This window comes from Heliangelus exortis, chromosome 5, assembly GCF_036169615.1.
Source record: "Heliangelus exortis chromosome 5, bHelExo1.hap1, whole genome shotgun sequence".
NCBI lineage: Eukaryota > Metazoa > Chordata > Aves > Apodiformes > Trochilidae > Heliangelus > Heliangelus exortis.
In genome coordinates, this window is record NC_092426.1 from 36,161,341 (window position 1) to 36,180,583 (window position 19,243).

The following is a 19,243-nucleotide window of genomic DNA, read 5'->3' on the forward strand; positions in this document are numbered from 1 at the left end:
ACTAAGATACCATCTGTTAAACCTTATAGTCTTGAAACTGAGGTATTACTGACATACAGTTTAAATGGGAAATGAAAATGTGCTAATACTATTTAGCATCTCAATTTAAATTGTTTTAATTAATTAAATGAAAACATTCATAAAATAATGGATTGTAAGACTGGTAAGAAATAATGTGATAGATGGTCTATCTTAAAAAAAAAAAAAAAAAAGAAAAGGAACAAGCCTTTCCAAAGTAAACTTTGACCTTTTTCCTTTTTTTTTTTTTTTTTTTTTTTCTGTAATTCTCTAAGTTGTAGGTGATTTAGCTAACATATAGAATGGAGAAGAAAATTCACTGATACTGATTTCTTTTCTCATTTTTTCCCAATGTTTTTGCAGGCCTTCATGTACGATTAAGCAAGACAGGAACCATCTCAAGATTGCATGAGTTTGTTTCTCCTGTAAGATTCTTTTTTTCCCAAACACTTCTTGTGTTTTATACTCTGGAAAGGAAAAAGCCTAAAATTATATTCTGTAACTTCCGTGGTGCACACACAAGTTATTTTGCAGCTGTTGCTGTGTCTTTGTTCATTAGGACTTGAACTTTTAAAAAATCACTGGCAGACTTATTTCTTGATTTATTTTTTTTTAATTAATTTTTTTTTTTTTACATTTTAGGAAGAATTTCAAGTGGAGCTGCTGGTAGAATATCCTTTGCGATGTCTTGTCTTAGTTGCTCAGGTTGCTGCAGAGATGTGGAGAAGGAATGGGCTCTCCTTAATAAGCCAGGTACCCCTACATTAAGTCACAGTGAGTTGGTCCTACTGGTGTATGCAGGTGTTTCTCAGAAATGTGGCTTCATCCAGTGTGGTACAATTAACAGAAACATTTCTAGGTGGGGATTTGGTAACCTGGTTTTATTACCAGCTTCATCAATGGCTTATCCTCCCCATGTTAGACAAGTATTTTCATCTCACTTATGACTTTTTCTGACTTTCTGAAATGGTATTAGTATTATTGACATCTGTTATAAAGTACTTTCAGATCTGATAAAGAAATCACTGCTTAAGTACTCTTAGCAGTGTTGCTTATAGCATAAAATACTAGAAGAATTGTGTATGGAGATCACTATATGCAAAAGTTAAACTGCTTTAATCTCATATTTTGCCTGCTTTAGTTTCTCTTTTTTGTTTATTATTGTTTCTTTGGCAGAATTTTTCTGATTATCTTTCACAAGATGCTTTGGCAAAATCAAAGTAAATACTAGTAGCCCCTTGTAGAATTGTTTTTCTGACAACTGGGGTAGGAGGAGGATGTTTTAACTTAAATTGATAGCAGCTTGTAGAATTATGTATGAAGAATAATGGCATAGGCTTTCTCTGCATAGGTGAAAACATTTTTCACTTCCATCAAAGTACATGTTTGTGTTGAAAGAATCACAGGACTTTCACTTACTCAGGAAAGGTGCTGTGCAGTTAAAAAAAACTTTGTATGTCAACTGGTGCACATACCAAATGCATTGCTTTATATTACTTCTCAAATTTTGCTTTCTTATTTCTCAGGTATTCTACTATCAAGATGTTAAATGCAGAGAAGAGATGTATGATAAAGACATAATCATGCTCCAGGTATAATTTTTTGAATCACTGCCTTCCTGATTCGTAAAATTCTCATTAATTTTCTTTGAACTTTGATTATGAAAAAAAAATTTCTTGGCTAGAGTAGTTTTCATAATTGATCAACTTTAATAGTAACTGATGTTCATATTAATTTGGTTTTTTTGATAGATAGGTGCATCTCTTATGGATCCAAATCAGTTCCTCTTGCTGATACTACAGAGGTATGAGCTTGCTGATGCATTCAAGAAGATCAAGCCCACCAAAGATCAGGTAAGTAGCAAGTATTTCTGCTGATTTACTTTTTTTTGCTTTGTGTTTATGGAATAAACATAATAATAAGGAAAACTTACTACTGTCTAACTGCATTTTTATGACCATTCTAAAAGTCAGTCAACAGAAGACCTAGTTGGTACGTAAATGATTTTGTGTTTGGAATTTTTAGGGGGCTTGCTCAAAACAGATTTTGCCCTCTCTGATTTTTACTTCATGGGGTATCTTCCAAATCGACCTAAATCACTTCTCTAAAAAATTTCTATGTCACTTAAGCCATGTTACATATTCTTACTTTGGATTAGATTGTTGTGCTACTTCTTAAGGCGTAAACTTTTTGTATTACCCTTCATTTGGGATAAATTTTTAGCTATTTTTCTGCATGTACCTCAGATGGAAAGTAATATCTCCTCCAAGTGCATTTTTTCCAGCTTGTTTGGATGGAGGTTTCTTCCTACAGTGCAGTGCTTGAGCAAGTGGTGCATCCAAAGGCTGAGTTCAGTGTCCTGCTCATGTTTCCTGCTTGTTCTTTAAAACTGATTTCCCCGATTCTTGCAGGATTTGATCAAACAATGTAATGTGTTGATAGAAGAGATGCTTCAGATTCTCATTTATGTTGTGGGTAAGTTTGATTTTTCTCTGTTGTTCTAATGGGTTATTAGAGTTTGGAAAAACAGGCTTGGTGACTTTTTTTGACATAGGTGGTATGGAGGGGATACTGGAGAATGTCTGTTTTAAATAGATGATTCAGTAACACAAGTATTGGTCAACCAGAAGCTGTAGTGGTTGTGTAGTGAAAAGAGCTGTTAGTTAACTTCATACTTGATCCTTAAAGTAGAATATGAAGAGAAACTCCATCTCAGCCCACTTGGTTACAAAGCTAAGCTAAAACCATTTTTTCTTTCAGACACTTGAGAGGTTTCTGGCAAATCCAAACTTACTCAATGAAGCAACCCAGCAACAGTATTGGCTCTGTGCAAAATTCAAAAGTGCTTTATAAATTCTATATCTGCTATTCTTCTCCTTTTGTTTCACTCTGGTAGGGGAAAGATATGTGCCTGGAGTGAGTAATGTGACAAAAGAAGATGTTATTATGAGGGAAATCATCCATCTCTTGTGTATTGAGCCAATGGCTCACAGTGCAATTACCAAGTCCTTGCCTGAAAATGTGAGTCCTTCTTTATTTAGTTTTTTTCTTAATTTGCTTTTTCTTGTTTTGTGGGGTTTTTTTTTTTTGTCTTTAGTTTCCATATTTTTATATGGAATCTTTTTTACTTCTGATAAAAAGCTCAAATGTTGATTTCATAATTACAAAGTAGCATGACAAAAGGGCTTGCAAGCATTACTGATGTACACATAAATGTCATGGATTCAAGTATGGGCTAATCTGAAAAGGCTGGTATGGGAATTGTGCTTTTTGATGAAGTAGAATTTTTTTTTTATTTAATCCAGCTGTAGTTCTGAATTCAAAGAGAAAAGTTTCAAAATTATTTTCTCTTTTGGTCCTGTAGGACCATGCAGCTGGATTCCACTCTGCCCTGTGTACCATCAATAAAATTTATCCTGTAATTTTTATCACTTAAGCCTGAGCAGATCCATTGGAAGTCAAGTATTGTACATGTCTATTCAAAAGCACAGATTTCCCTGCCATCCTATTCAGACTTGTGGAATTCCAAGCAAAGGAGCAAGCAGATGGGAATTAGAGACTGCATGTTTTCAGAGCTGGCAATAAATACAAAAACTTTCAATTTTATTGTAAATTAAATAGCCTGGAATGTTATCAGAAACCTGTGATGATCCACTCTTTAGAAATTAAACCTCTGGTTTGTCCTCCATTGAGGTTGGGTAAGGCACTGCTCTCTTTCTGGAAATCAGCTCTATTAAAAATTTCACATGATTAAATGAAAGTATTATCCATCTCTTATTTGGTACTTCGTTGTAACTTCTCACTTATGATTATCTGCTTTCTGAATGACAGTGAGCAAAAGATATTAATTCATGAATTAGGGAAATTGATCTAGATCTATGTGTCTATTTTTGCTACACCTAGCATAATACTGAAGATACTTGAATCATTACATTTTTATCCAAAACTAATTTTTTTACCAGGAAAACCATGAAACAGGCTTGGAGAATGTAATTGATAAAGTGGCTACTTTTAGGTAAGTTCTTACTATGTTTTATAATTAGCTTGAACATGAAATAAGATATCTTAGAATATATGGGTTATATATAACTGCTGCACTGTGAAGTCTCTGTTCATCTAATACTTTGCTGTTTTGAAAGATGCTTTAAAACATGCATAGGAAGGAAAAGTATATGGAATATCTGAAGCAGCTGCTTCTCTCCTGTTGCCCTTTTCTTCAAATTCAGTTTGAGTCTCAGCAGTTTAGTACTCTCATATCCTAGTGGGAATGTCTTAAAGAATTCATTTTACTGCAGAGATTATTGGGAAACTTAACAGCTCATTTTGCTTTGAAAATCACCACCTAATCATTGGTTTAGATGTTATTTAGTTGCTAAGGTGCTGTAGCATTGAGATTAAATTTTTTAAAAAATCTATGTATGCAAATATGGAAGAATCATTTGAAGCTGCTAAGGAAAACTAGTTCAGATGTCTGCTATTCTTGTACCAAAATGTTTTGTAATTTTAATTATTTTCATATACCTTATTTTAAATTTCATGTGGATTGCTTGCTTATGTTTAATCAAGGGGAGTTACTGGTTTACCTAACAATTTCAGTTTGGGAATTAAATGAAAGATTAAAAAAAAATATATCTGGCTGGGAAGTAGCTGTTTGTATTGCCTGTTTTGTACCTTTGTAAAGGAAAGTATTGAAATTTATACAATAGCACCCAGTGTCTGAAATTCTAAGCTATAAAGTTGGAAAGAGTTGACCTGTCAGACTATACTGTGTGCTGTAGTTGGTACAGACTATAAATATTTTGCTGCTGGATGGATTTCACAGTAGTAAACAGTCTTGAAAATTAAAGACTATAACTGTACTCAGCCTTTTTTGTTATAAGCAACAATCACTATTCTGCTTCTTATTAGCAGTTACTTAGAAAATGGTTTTACTGGTTTGTTTACATTCAAAGATGTGCTGAACATACATTATTAGTCTGTATGTCATGAAATATTTCTTTGTAAGGAAACCGGGTGTGTCTGGCCATGGAGTATATGAACTGAAAGATGAATGCTTGAAAGAGTTCAATATGTTCTTTTATCACTATACGAAGACCCAGCACAGCAAGGTAAGCAGTGTAAACTTCACTCTGATGTTGAAAAATAGTACATACTTACCAACGTCTAAAGAATTTTGCTAAATCAAAGGAATTAATGGAATCCTAAGAAACTGATTTAAAAAACCAGCTTGAAAACTAAACTTGTAACGAAGTTAAGATTAGCAATAGAAATTGGCATGGTGTGGTCTGCATTGGTATTTTCATTATAGTGTCTTCTCTATTAACTCTGTTAGCTGTTTATGCTAAGAATGAAATATGATACATGAATTATCTTTGAACTGGAAAATCCCTAACTTTGCTTTCATAACTCTTGTTGAGGAAGCAAGTATGCTCAATTATTTATCTCTACTACAAATTGAAATTCAAAACACAATAGTGTTAAAAAGATTTCAGGACAGATTTTAGTTGCAGGACCAAATATTGACTATTCATCTTGCCACATTTCTAGTTTAGGTTTGTCAGAGTTTGGGCTTTACTTAATCTTTAGTCAAAAGTAATAACAACATAATTTGTCACAGCTGGTACCAACTGGGCCTCTGCTCACTCACCCCCCACCCCACTGTGGGACAGGGAGGAGAAAATCCACCCAAAGGTCCTTAATCCAGACAAGGACAGGGAGGTTTGTATTCCCCAATTACAGTTAAAAAAAAAAAAAAAAAGACTGGTTCAACTTTGGAAGGAAAAAAACCCTGATATAATCTACAAGGAGAAAGAGAAAACACAGACAGACCTTAATGCCTTCTCCCGCCACCCTCCCCTCTCCCTGTCCTGGGTCACTTCACTGCCGCCTCCCCTCAGGGCACAGGGGACACAGAGGGGGTTCAGGCTCAGTTCCCCACACGCTGTTTCTGCCGCTTTTCCTCCTCAGGGGAGGACTCCTCACTTTCTTCCCCTGCTCCAACATGGGGTCCCTCTGAGGGGACAAAGTCCTTCAGGAACTCCTGGGACATGAGTCCCTCCCATGGGGTGCAGTCCCTCAGGAACTGCTCCATCCCGGGCTGCCCACAGAGTCACGGCTGCTGCGGGAACAGTCACCTCCCTGCCACGGGCTCCTCCATGGCTGCAGCTCCACATCTGCCCCTCTCTGCCATCCTGCACAGGCTGCAGCTCCACATCTGCCCATCTGTGACACTTCAGGGGCAACAAATCCACATTTACCCCACTGTGCTCCTTCAGGGACTGCTCCACCGCGTTCCTCCATGGCTGCAGGGGCACAGCCGCCATCTCACCACAGGCTGTGGGGGAACCTCTGCTCAGGCACCTTTCTCCCTCCTTCTTCACTGACCTCGGTGTCTTTTCTGTAGCATTGCTTGCTCTCATCTGATCTCCTCTGCTGTGCAGGTCTTTTTAAAATATATATTTGTAGTTTCATTTTCCCTTTCTTGAATATGTTACTATGTTACATCCAGTTGGCTGTCTCTCCTTGCCTGGGGCAGGGTTGGGGCAGGGATTGGAACTTGGGGAGCTTCCAGCTGCTTCTCACAGGAGACATCCCTGTGGCTCCCTCTGCTTCCAAACACCACAGTGCTGACCAGTTTAAGGTTTCCTCATTGTTTCATTGTGTATTTCTGTAGAGATGCTCATGTAACAATACTTTTTCTGTAGGCTGAACATACACAAAAGAAAAGAAGAAAACAAGAAAACAGAGATGAAGGTAAAAAGTTTGATAATTCAACAAATATATATAGTATATACAAATTCAATAGTATATGTAGTTGTGCCTGTAAAATGAGCTTTGGAAGATGTCTTGTGACTCAATCATGGCTAGTTGAGTTCATATTAAATTTGTTATTTTTCATAATTATAATTAATTAGCATCTGACATTTATTTTCTCTTTTTTTCCTTTTTGCTTTAACATAAAGATAGGACCTTTGGAATTTTTAGTTTAGTTTCCATGTAGACAAATGAACATGGCATAGTGTCCATTGACAAAATTAACAACTTTGAGTTTTAATGGTGGGGTAACTAAAAGACAAAAATTTATTTTTTATGAGTAGTTTCTCCAGCAGAGTTTTCAGACATAGTAAGGTCACAAAGAGAAGCTAGTTCCTGTGGCAACCACATGTATCCATTCTGTAAGTTTTATAAACCAGGATTTTTTTTTCAGAAGCTGAAAATACACGTAACGGTAAATCCCATGTTTCTGTTGTGACACAAAAATTATTTTCCTTTTGAATTTATTTTTACACGTTGAAGACATGAGCATTAATGTAGTTAATTTGAGGTGGAATTTGTAAGCAGAATGAGTAAATACAGTGAACAATTTAATGAAATCAGTTACCATCTTTTTGTGTTAGACATTTATTTTTCTTGTCCCAGAATGTCCTTAAAGCTGGATAATTTAGTCTTTTACTTCCTCTTTTAAAATGTATTTTGATTTTTGTGTACAGTCAGGGACACTACAGCATTTCATGCCTAGATAGTTAAAATTAATTCTGAGTAAATTTTACATGCCTTGGGTTTCTTTCACTTGAAAAACTGTGGAACTGAAGAACAAAATAACATTGTCATTTAGAAGGGGCACAGTTAAATCAGAAGTCACATTATCTTTGGAAAAATTTTTTTCCTTCAGTTTAAGTAACTCAGAAGTTTATGACAGCTGGAAAGAGGAGGTAAAAATCTTTTGGATTGCTTTTGGTTTCTTCCTCCACTGTTTATTTTATACACTTGAAAGATTTTCAACCTTATGTTTTTTCCCATGTTCACTTCATCAATTTAAATTGTTAGCAGGGATGCTTATTTTGTGGAACACTTTATAATGGAGATATTTAGATGGAATTGTCAATCACTCACATTCATGTAATCACGCAACACAGTTACAAAATATAAAGGTAACTGTTTACTTTGTCTGTTCCCTTGACACCACCCATTTTGTTGCAGATACTTCACCCATTGGCTTTTATGTGGTTGTGTTATCTTTATCAGTAACTTCTTACAATTCTTTCATTCTAAATTGTCAATAGATAGGTGGTTACAGAGACAGTGCACTTACAGACAGTTTCTGAATGCAGGCATCCAGGTACCAAAAGAAGACAAATCAATGCTTCTGGATAGGGGGTGGCTGCAGCATTGAGCTGCTATTGGTAGATGCCAAGATTCCAGGTAGCATCTGGGTGCAACATCACATCACACACTTTCAGCATTAGCTCAGAAAATGTACATAACTAGAAATGATCTGAAGACCCCAGTAGCAGGAAGAATTTAGAGCTCCAGCCATATTATGCTTTGGCCACTGTAATGTGAGACACATTCTGGAAGATCCACTATTTTCTCTTTTTTAACTGCTTCAAAATCATGTATCTTATACAAAATCTAAGCACTGTGTTTGTTAGTGATACAAATAATTTTGTAATTTGCAATAATGCAATCCAAAGTATTCAAGATTTGCACTTACAACAAAGTACTTTTGATTTTTTTAGCTTGGTTTTCAGGTTTTTTGTATGGTAACTTAGTTTTGCTAAAGATAAAAGCTGACTTAGGTGAACATTTCTGTTTGAGGACTGTTTTATTAATTTAAAAGTCCAGTTGTTCCTTTGCTGGAATTGGTATGGTTTTGTTCTCTACTCTTCTCCAGCAGCATTTGATGAGATGCCAGTTTGTTAGTGTGTGTCTGCATGTCTGTCTTCTAGCATTGCCACCACCTCCTCCTCCAGACTTCAGTCCTGCATTCAGCAACGTGGTGAGGATTCTGAACTGTGATGTTATGATGCACATACTTAGGACCATTCTTCAGAGGGCAGTGGAACTGGAAACCCACTTGTGGACTGAAGCTATGATCCAAATGGTATGGTTAGCTATGGTCTTCCTGTAGTCATTCCTGTGTTGAGCATGTTAACTGCTTATTATATTATCAAAATGTGTAAAGCTAAACTTCAGCTTTGAATGATAAGAATTGGCTTTTTGTCCCAAACGTGCCAATCTTACTGGCAAAGACATACTTTTGAATTATTTATCTCCACTGTGAAATAAAAGTGTGAAACATCATAAATTTAAATCAGGAATATTCTTCAGTTGTCTATTTTGCTTTCCCCTGTGTGTTGCCTCATCACTGAAACTGTTTCAGTATGTAATTTGCCTTACTTGATCTTCTTCTTGAACCTTCATGTGCAAATAAGTAATCCATTAATCATCTTAGAAGAAATTGGAGTTGCCTCATCTTGTAAGGTGCAAATATGTAAATGTCTTTTGGGGCCTCTGGTAAAATAAAATTATGTAATTTAAGTATCCAAACATTTCATATTACCACATTGTCCTTATATGCTTTTTAAAAAATGAATTACTTATGTTGTTTAAGTTGTTTCTTTAGGGTTTTTTTGTTAGTTTTTTTTTTTTTAAGGTGTTTTTTTGGTTTGGTTTGGTTTTGGTTGTTCATTTGGGTTTTTGTAAGGTATTTAAGGATAAGGACCTGAATGTATGGAGTGATTGAATTAATCAGTTTTGTTAATTAGATTGCATAGATTATTTTATTGTATTTCTTTACCTGGTAATCTTTGAATTATGGAATTAACCAAATATTTCATAGATCTGTATCAGCAAAATTAAAAGATTCATATGTTACTAATGTAAAGTGTGTGCAAGTTTATTAATTACAGTGCCAGTAATATTCAGGAAAATTATATTGTGCATGATTATTTTCCATGAATGATCTTTGCACATTTTCTCATTTCTGTGTTTTACTATGGATATAATCAGCATCTAGTGCAGAGCTATATCAAGCATATTTTATATCCTTTTCCAGACCTCTTAACAGTAAATGATTTACAATTTTTCTCTTTTTTTAGGTACTTCATCTCCTTTCTTTAGGGTTACTAGAAGAGAAGCAGCAGTTGCAGAAGGCCCCAGAAGAAGAAGTAACCTTTGATTTTTATCACAAAGCAACACGTATGTTTCACTTCCCTTACAAGGGGAGAATAGATTATGCTAACTTGGTTTTGTATGAACAAAAATAAACTACAAGAAAGTATTTGGTGATTTTAGTTAGTTACTTTTTTGCTATAGAATTAAAATCTGCTAAAAATAAATATTGGTTTTTTTGTTAATAATCCAGAAACCAGGACTAGTTTTTATTGTTCTTAGTTGCCAGGTGTATTCAAAAGGAGATGTTCTTTTCTTCCTGAGAAAGAAATGCAAAACTAGTACTAGTGTTTGATAATTGAAAAAATGGCTCTTCCTCTGCAGGAACATGATTGAAGTGGAAACTACACATCTACATGTTTTTAAAATACCATTTAAATAAGTAAATACATAGAGGTGCTGAACTGAATTATTTTTTTTTCTAATGTGCAAAGTGGTGTCACCGAAAAACTCCAATTTCATGTCTTTTATGGTTTTAAGTTTTTCTTGTTGAAAAATGTATTTATTATTATATTCATCTTGATAAAACGGAGAAGCATTTTTATCCCACTGAATATATTTCTGTTTAAAAAACTTCATAATAACTACAGGAATACACTAAAATTAATTACAGTTGAGATGTAAGAGAATTCCTTGTCATCTTTACTTTTGCATAACTAGAAAAGCCAAAACCCCATTTATTCATAAGGGATGCAAAAACAATCAGTACTTTTGTAAGATAACCCTCCCTGAGAGATAATTTAAAAAAAAAATAACTACATTGTAATGTATTTGTCTCACTTCTAAAAAGGCACAAATTAGTTTAAAATTGAAAGTGTTGCTAAAGAAATTAAATTGAAGAGAATTATCTCAATTTTAAAGCATGCTTGTGTTAGAGAATGGCCTAGAGCATCATGAACTGCTACCAAGGTGTGAGGAAGCAAATAATTACTATCATTGTAACAGTTGTGATGGAAATAAACTTGTGCACACTCAGCTGTCTGTTAGCAAACTCACATAATCTGTAAGATCTTTACTGTTACTCCTTGAAGTGAAAGGCAGTTCTTGTTTTGTTTGTATTTCTGGAAGTAGCAAGAACTGTAGATGTGCAAGGGGGAAAGATTATACTACATTTAACTGGAATAAACAGTTAAAATTGCAACAGGTAAGTAATTACACAGGTTGTGTTCATGTATGTGTGTTACAGGATTAGCAATATTTTAAGGCATATACATGGTTGTAAATACATTGAAACATTGAGGGGTTTTCCCCTGAGTTTCCCTCCCCTGCTTATCTACTTTTCTCTCTTTGTAAAGGAATGGGAAGCTCAGCCTTGAATGCTGTGAACGTGTTAATGCTTCTGGAAAAATTAAAGAGAGTTCCTCAGTTAGAGGCACAGAAGGACACAGTCAATTGGATACTGCAGGTATACAAGAGGGAGATGAGTATGGTGTGATTTCATGTGCCCTTGTGGCCAAGAAGGCCAATGGCATCCTGGAGTGCATTAGAAAGGGTGTGGTTAGTAGGTCAAGAGAGGTTCTCCTCCCCCTCTATTCTGCATTGGTGAGGCCACACCTGGAGTATTGTGTCCAGTTCTGGGCCCCTCAGTTCAAGAAGGACAGGGAAGTGCTTGAAAGAGTCCAGCGCAGAGCTACTGAGATGATTAAGGGAGTGGAACATCTCCCTTATGAGGAAAGGCTGAGGGAGCTGGGTCTCTTTAGTTTGGAGAAAAGGAGACTGAGGGGTGACCTCATCAATGTTTTCAAATATGTAAGGGGTGAGTGTCAGGGAGATGGAGTTAGGCTTTTCTCAGTGGTGACCAGTGATAGGACAAGGGGTAATGGGTGTAAATTGGAGCATAGGAGGTTCAAGTTGAATATCAGAAAAAATTTTTTTACTGTAAGGGTGACAGAGCCCTGGAACAGGCTGCCCAGGGGGGTTGTGGAGTCTCCTTCACTGGAGACATTCAAAACCCCCCTGGACACGTTCCTAGGGGATGTACTCTAGGGGGCCCTGCTCTGGCAGGGGGGGTTGGACTAGATGATCTTTCGAGGTCCCTTCCAACCTCTAGGATTCTATGATTCTATGATTCATTAACTTAGGAAGCTTTTATGAAAGATGTTATGGTTACATATAACCCAGTGTTTACACACGCAGTGATTTCTTGAGAGTTAATCTGCTGGAACAATTTTTCTCCCCAAATGAGAGAGTTTCCCAAGTACTGCACTGACACTTACAGGTCATTGTGCTTGCAATTGCTACTTTCAAGTATTGGGTTAATTTTTTCTTAGGTAACTCATTCCAGTAATGACATTTTTATACATGAAATTTATACCTCCTGTTTCTGTTGCAAAGTAACAGCAAGTGCTAAGTAGTTTATTAAATGGGAAAGCATTTTATGGGCTGCTTGTAGTAAGACTTGAGTCACACAGATCTGACTGATGGCCCTGTTGTACATTTGACCTGTGGTATTTGTCCACCCAACTCCCTGCCATTACCCACTAAGAGATGGGGAAAACTTCTAGAGCTGTGACACCTTCTCTAAAGTAAGAGGCTGCTGCTTCTGCTTGGCAGGAGCACTGCTGCCCTCTTCCATTTTGGGCTTCTTGGTTTAGGTGGCAAACATAGAAGAGAGTGCTCTTGGAAAAGAGGGTAAGAATCCATAGTAGGGATCCAGAATTACCCTCAGCTACTAAAATTGGAGTATGCTGGTACATTAGGGAGGCAGGTTTGAAAGATTGTTTTTTTTTTGAAAAGCCATTATTCTAAAATTCTAAGGTTGAAAGTAAAAATGTCCTTTTAAAACACTTTTTTATACTTTTTAACTTTTTAATGGTATGCATAGTAAATATATAATAGTACATATTATCAAAGCTTCAAGATGCTTATTAAAGATAGCTTGAGAAGGTAGTGAATGAAAATTGAAGTTTTAACTTTTTGGATGTATGCTGGAAAGCTTTCTGTTCCAGATATATAGGTTTTTAAATTATTTTTGTGACTATTTCCATGGGGTGACCCCACATCTCATCTGCTAAAGTCTAAGGTAGCAGTCTCTGTCCATTCTGCAGATTGTGCAGATGCTTAACAGTATCACTGCTAGAAGACTGAAAAATTTGGAAGACTTTTCCTTCATATTGAGCAGTGCTTGTCACATTTAGGATACAGACACAGCAGTGCTACAGGAGTGCACATACGGTCTCAGATGTTTTTAGCATTTAGGAGTTGGTTTTGTGCATTTGAAAAGCTGAAAACAACATGAAACTAAATAATCAAGAGCTTTAATCTTGTCTGTGTTCTAATGAACCATGTTGCTTCTTTATTTTAACATCTACATCTCTATTCCTAGATGTTTGACACAGTGAAAAGATTGCGAGAAAAATCTAGCTTGACCTCTGTAGCAGCAACATCAGGCTCAGAAACTACAAAATGTGATGAGGTAATAATAATTTTTAAAGACCAGTGGAAGCCTTGTATTTAATGTTTTGAACAGCTGTTTTCAAAAAGATGGGTAAATTTATTGTTACCTGAGATGATAACTTTAAAAATATTAATTATTATATATTGCCTACAAGTAGGATTTAGGTTCCAAGTCTGATATTTTAAATAAATTTTAATTTAATAAATGAAATTTATGCTAAGGATGTTTCAGGGAATTATGAGCAGCTATTGTGGTTTAGTTTGTACTTCCATGTTAAGTGAAGCAACTGACATGGGTGAAGTAGTTATTTGTGATAGTTTCTCTTCTCTTCTTACCTTTATGACTTTACTATCTGATATGTTGTCATTGTGCAATAATTAGAAATACAGATCCACTTAAAGTGATGTGTTGTAATTTAAGTGACCTACCAAGGGGTTAATCTGCTTTGCCTTGATGGTGTAAGGGCATCAGGCTTAGGTGATTATTCTGTCTGTGTATCAGTCTTTGTCCCCTTCACTCAAAGGGGATCTTTGAATCCAGTGGTCAAATGACACAAAGAAAGGGAGATATGAAAGATTACTGAAGTCCCATGAATGTTTTTTGTTTGTTTGTTTGTTTTTAAATTGGCAGTTAAATAGAAAAGAGGAATCTGATTTGCTGTCAACACTGGGCAAAGTCAGACCAGTTTGCTCTTACACACTGTAAACAGCTTGTTGCCAAACAGTCTCTTGGCTACTCATTGCTTACACAGCTCTCACCTTATCCCAGCATATGCTGCTTTTCTTTTTTGAGAAGTATGTCATATGATACCTGGTAAGGTAAAGAAAGAAAGCACAAAAGTGAGCAAGAAATGAGACTTTTACCATTCCACTACTTGTGGAGAAATTCGTTAGTGTTCTGTTTCCTAAAAAAATAGTGGCATATGAATGGAAGCAATATGTGTAATGTTGAATTTATACCTTAAATAATTGAATAAGATCAATCAGGTTCTCTGTCTTTCAATTAGGTCTACTTTTTGATGTAGCTAGACTCTGCATTTCCAAAGCATATGAATAATTTGTTTATACTTTTTGAAAACATGATCCATGAGGAAATACTGGAAGAATAGTTTTCCAGTCTGCAATAAAGAGGAATAAGGGAAAATACAGACCTGGGGTGTATAAAATACTGTTGTAGCAATGCAGAAGTACTCTCTTTGCAATGTTGTCCATAGATAGTTCAAGATAAAATTTTCCTTAATTCCTGTAAGGGAAATAATGAATGCTCAGTAGGGGCTTTGTTTATGGGGAGAATAACAAAAAACTGGAGGAGGATGTTCACCTCACTAAAGTTTCTTAAGACCCAGTTAATATGAATCATATGTTATTGATCCTGTCTTTGGGCAAGGGATTGTACAAGTGATCTTTTGTGAACTCCTCAAAATCTCATTCTTCTGACTAGATTAATGAACTTAGCATTTAAGATTTTAGTTTTTACATTTTTCAGATAACAGGTACTTTGTTTTTTATTGAAATGTTGTCAGTTAAGGAATTTCATGTCAGTGGTTAGAATGCATGTAGTTGCAGAAATACTCTTCTCTCTCTGATGTTTTCTGTTGCCTTTTGCTTTCTTCATTCTCTTTTAAGACACAGAGCACTCAGGATAAAGAGAAAGCTGAAAGAAAGAGAAAGGCAGAAGCAGCCAGGTTGCACCGTCAGAAGATCATGGCTCAGATGTCTGCACTGCAGAGGAATTTCATTGAAACCCACAAGCTCCTGTATGAAAATACACTGGAAGCACAGGGGAAAGAAGATGCTATTATGGAGGAGGAAAGGTAAGAAAAAAGAGGCATCTGGAGTTCCAGTGGGAAGAGTTCACTACCTGGTACACAAGCTCATGACGCTACATAAAAAATTTTGAAAGTATGTTCCAGGGACAGATTGTGTCACCACAGTCAGCAAACTTGTATATTTACTTACTTATAAGTAATCTGTTACAGGATTGTATGTAAATGAGCATTTGTTTGTAAGAACAGTGGACTCACAGAAGTAGAAGTTGCTTCTGTAGAGCAACAGAAGATAAACAAAAGAAAAATTATTTCTTTGAATGGGGAATACTTATATTACTTAACATTTGAAAAAATATCATTAGCAAGGTGCTGAGTTGACAGCTGTTTGGCAACTGTTGACTTTCTGTGAAAATTTAAGTATTTAATTAGGAAATAATCTGGAAGCCAGTATGATTTAAGGTTAAATAGCAGTGAATAAAATATGATTTTTGTAGTTCAATTCACTGATCTTTCTATCCATTTGTTTGTAAAATGTAGCTTCATGCTGAAGGTGTTTTCTTTACATTAGTTATAACCTTGTCCACATGGATTGCTTCTGTTCAGGGCATACTTCAACAATATAGTATAGTTAATACAACTCACATGTTGAGTCCAATTTGGGCTGCACAAAACAAATCAGGAAAATAGACAAACCTGCTTATAAAAAAATACAGAACACATCTCTGTGCTTTGATCTTTAAGTCATGTTCTACAAATCATTGTGGAACACTGGAATAAGGAATATTTTTTTAAAATACATGGAAGCTTATTGTGTCACAAATCATGGAATTAAGTAGTGATGTTAATTTTCCCTGTTTTCTTCAAGAATGGGAAACAATTTTAACATCTCAGATTAAAATATATTTAATCTGATCTACACTAAATAAAGCCTCCTAAATCTCCTGCTGTTAGAATCGATTTAATTGTGCTATTCTATGTTAGCTGACTTCTACTTTCTGTTTTTAAGGAATACTGCATTTTAGTGAGGACTGAGGTGGTTCTTCATTTTTTTGTAAAACACTTTGGTACAAAACCAGGTGTGTTGGCAGTGTGTGATCTTTTTGAGATGCTCAGAAGCATAAGTTTGTTTAGAAAAATCCAACTGACTACCTGTGTTTCTGTCATTCGTGGTCCTACAGCATGTCTTCAGCAATTGATTACTCCAAAATTGCTTTGGGTCCCAAACGAGGTCCATCTGTGGCTGAGAAAGAAGTTCTGACCTGTATTCTGTGTCAGGAGGAGCAGGAAGTAAAGTTGGAAAGTGCTGCAATGGTATTGTCTGCCTGTGTCCAGAAATCAACTGCCTTAACTCAGAACAGGAGCAGAATTCTTGATGTCTCAGGGGGTATGCAACTTTTCTTCTTTCAGAGTGCAAGCTGTTCTGTACTTGGAACTCACACCTTTTGAACATGATTAAATGCAGCTTTCAGTCAGATTGTTAAATGGTTTACCTTTCTTACTAAAAAGAAAGTGAAAATTTTTAAGTTGTTCTAAAATCTGTGATTTAAACAAAAAAAAAAAGAAGTGTATGAAGAATTTTCTTTGCCCCTTGGAAATCAGAAGGTGCTTTAATCTCTCAAGCTGATTTTATAAAACTTAGAGTTTTGGTAGGAGTGGTCACCAAGATTGTTAAAAGCTCTGTTTAATCAGGTTCAGCAGCAAACTTCTCCAATGTAGAGGAAACACATGGACAGTGTTAAGGGCCAGCATTGCATCTTCAGGAGGGTTTTGGGTTGGGTTTTTTTTGTTGGTTTTTTTTGTTTTGTTTTTGGTCTTTTGTTTGTTTGTTTTTTTGTGGGTTTTTTTTGGAAGTTGCAAAAAGAGCAACATAAAAAAATAGCAAAGTGTAAGCAAGGGTTATATGATATCATCTAATGAATGAAAAAATGAATACAAGAGAATAATACAAACTCAAGAGTGAAGTGTTTCATAATGGCATATTGGTAATAGGAAACAAAACCACCAAGCCAGAATATTTTTATAAGTAATATTTTATAAGTTTTTTATAAATAATATTTTATAAATAATATTTTATAAATAATATTTTATAAATAATATTTTATAAATAATATTTTATAAATAATATTTTATAAGTTAATTAAACATGAGATTTTTGATCAGTTGCTTAAGAGGAAGGAAGGAAGGCTAAGAATATTAGATTTCAGGATAGATAAAAACTTAATTAGCTTTTATCTATTAAATATTTATTTTAAAATATATGTTATGTATCTGCCTGTATTTTATTATAAAGCTGCATATATAATTTTTTCAAACCCTGCTTTTTCAAGCTAACTAATGTATAAGAAGTAAGGATGCAGTGTTAAAAGATAATAAAATTTGGGGGTTGTGAGTGCTTTCAAGATGTTTTCTGGCTGGTAAGGATGTTACAACCTGCAGCTTAAATTTCTAGTTGTTTTCAAATATGTTTTTCTGTTTTATAGCAGAGTGTTGTTCGTTCATGGTCATAAAGCAAAAAAAACCCTATATCCTGTTTGGTTTTTTTTTTTTTTAGTGATGCTGCTGCCTAGCAAATAGCTTTAACTTCTGTTTGAAGTTTGTTAATCCTGCCTTAGTTTGCAGGTGCACTTCTGAATGCTATAAAGTAGAATAATAAAAAGAAGTTCAGCCTTTTTTCTTATTTCTCTAGGGTGTTGCCCTGTTCTTTATCATGCTTGCAAACCTTTACCAAGTTTTTTCATTTAACAAATTGGTTTTTTTTTCCTCCTCTGGATCATTAGCAAATACTGCATAGTCCTATACCCAGGACAGGCTTCTGCAGAGTCCTGTTTGATTTATTTTTATTTTTAACAGCAAACTACCGATAATGGCAATTTTGAGCCATCTGTATAGAATTTTTATCTAAGCCATCTAATTGCATCCTTTTTTTTTTTTTTTTTCCCATTTCTTTGTGGTATTCTGAAGTACAAATTAAATCCTATGTCAGATACACTTGTAAGCTTCCTCTAGTGAGATGCTGAGCTTCTGAAAGAATTGGAGAAGGAGGGAATGACGTTCATAAAGCCACTTCTAGATATTATTTATAACACTCTCTACTGCATGGTCCCCACTTACTGCTGATCTACTGCATGAAATAGCACTAGGCCTCTGAGAACTTTTTGTCTTTGCAGATCTATACAAGTGGGAAAAATATTTTTTTTCCACAGCAGAAGTGCAGATACTAGCAGATGAGTGTTCTACCAAGGTTCACTTTCTTGTTTCAGTCTCTGTTTGATTTTAACAGCTTCAGCTGCTGTCAAGTAGAATTGTATTTTCAGGGCAATTTGTGTGCTAGGAATTTTGTAGGTTTTGTTTGTTTGTTTTTCTTTTTTGTTAAATTGTGTGTACCTGCTCAAAATCCCAAACAGTCCCCCAGATGAAGTTTGGAGCATTGCTTTAGTTCAGTTCAGTATTATTTAGATATCCTTAAGGGGAAAATGGATGCTCACTTTGAGTACATATGCAGCACAAAGACATGCTTTACATTCTCATAGTATGTTTGCATTAAGAATTAGGCAAAATCAGCAAAAGATAGAGTTGACTTTGGTGATATTCCTGTCAGTGGTTTGAGAAAAAAATAGTTGGAGAAATGCCTAATCTTCCTTGTCCTTAATAATTTAATTTTCTTTCATTTAAAAATAAACAAATACTTAAAAAAATAACCAATTTATTGCCTGAAGTAGTTTGAGTGGGCTCTGGAGTTTTGGTCTGGATGAGCTAACCAAATGGGATTTTAATTTAACTATGCAAACTGTGGGAAAATAAAATCTGAAGGCTTGTGTTCTGTGTATATTATTCATTTCTGTGTCTTTCTAGATACTTTAGATCCCCTCTTCATGCACCCTGACTTACCTTGTGGGACCCACACAGGAAGCTGTGGCCATGTGATGCATGCAGCCTGCTGGCAGAAGTAAGGATGTGCCAACCCTCTAATGTTTTGGTTTTTTTTTTTAATTAATCTATTTTCCCAAACATCTATGTGCTTGGGGGTTTTCTTTTCACATCCACGTGTGTGAAAGAGTTATAAATCAAAGAAAAACACTAGTTTGCTGGCTTGGACAGGCATTTGC

The 19,243-nt window shown here is 35.3% G+C and overlaps 1 protein-coding gene across 3 annotated transcripts in view; it reads left to right on the forward strand.

Annotated features, from left to right (window-relative positions):
* Window positions 1–19,243, forward strand: part of UBR1 (ubiquitin protein ligase E3 component n-recognin 1) — a 70,663-nt gene that overhangs the window by 32,714 nt on the left and 18,706 nt on the right. For all 3 annotated transcript variants that reach the window (XM_071744594.1, XM_071744592.1, XM_071744593.1), the window contains exons 16-31: window positions 382–443; window positions 661–771; window positions 1,545–1,610; window positions 1,770–1,871; window positions 2,430–2,493; window positions 2,915–3,039; window positions 3,981–4,033; window positions 5,024–5,126; window positions 6,723–6,771; window positions 8,748–8,902; window positions 9,900–9,999; window positions 11,268–11,377; window positions 13,298–13,387; window positions 14,995–15,182; window positions 16,316–16,521; window positions 18,990–19,083. In XM_071744594.1, coding sequence (XP_071600695.1) covers window positions 382–443; window positions 661–771; window positions 1,545–1,610; window positions 1,770–1,871; window positions 2,430–2,493; window positions 2,915–3,039; window positions 3,981–4,033; window positions 5,024–5,126; window positions 6,723–6,771; window positions 8,748–8,902; window positions 9,900–9,999; window positions 11,268–11,377; window positions 13,298–13,387; window positions 14,995–15,182; window positions 16,316–16,521; window positions 18,990–19,083 — 1,678 coding nt within the window. The remainder of the gene's footprint in view (window positions 1–381; window positions 444–660; window positions 772–1,544; window positions 1,611–1,769; window positions 1,872–2,429; window positions 2,494–2,914; window positions 3,040–3,980; window positions 4,034–5,023; window positions 5,127–6,722; window positions 6,772–8,747; window positions 8,903–9,899; window positions 10,000–11,267; window positions 11,378–13,297; window positions 13,388–14,994; window positions 15,183–16,315; window positions 16,522–18,989; window positions 19,084–19,243) is intronic.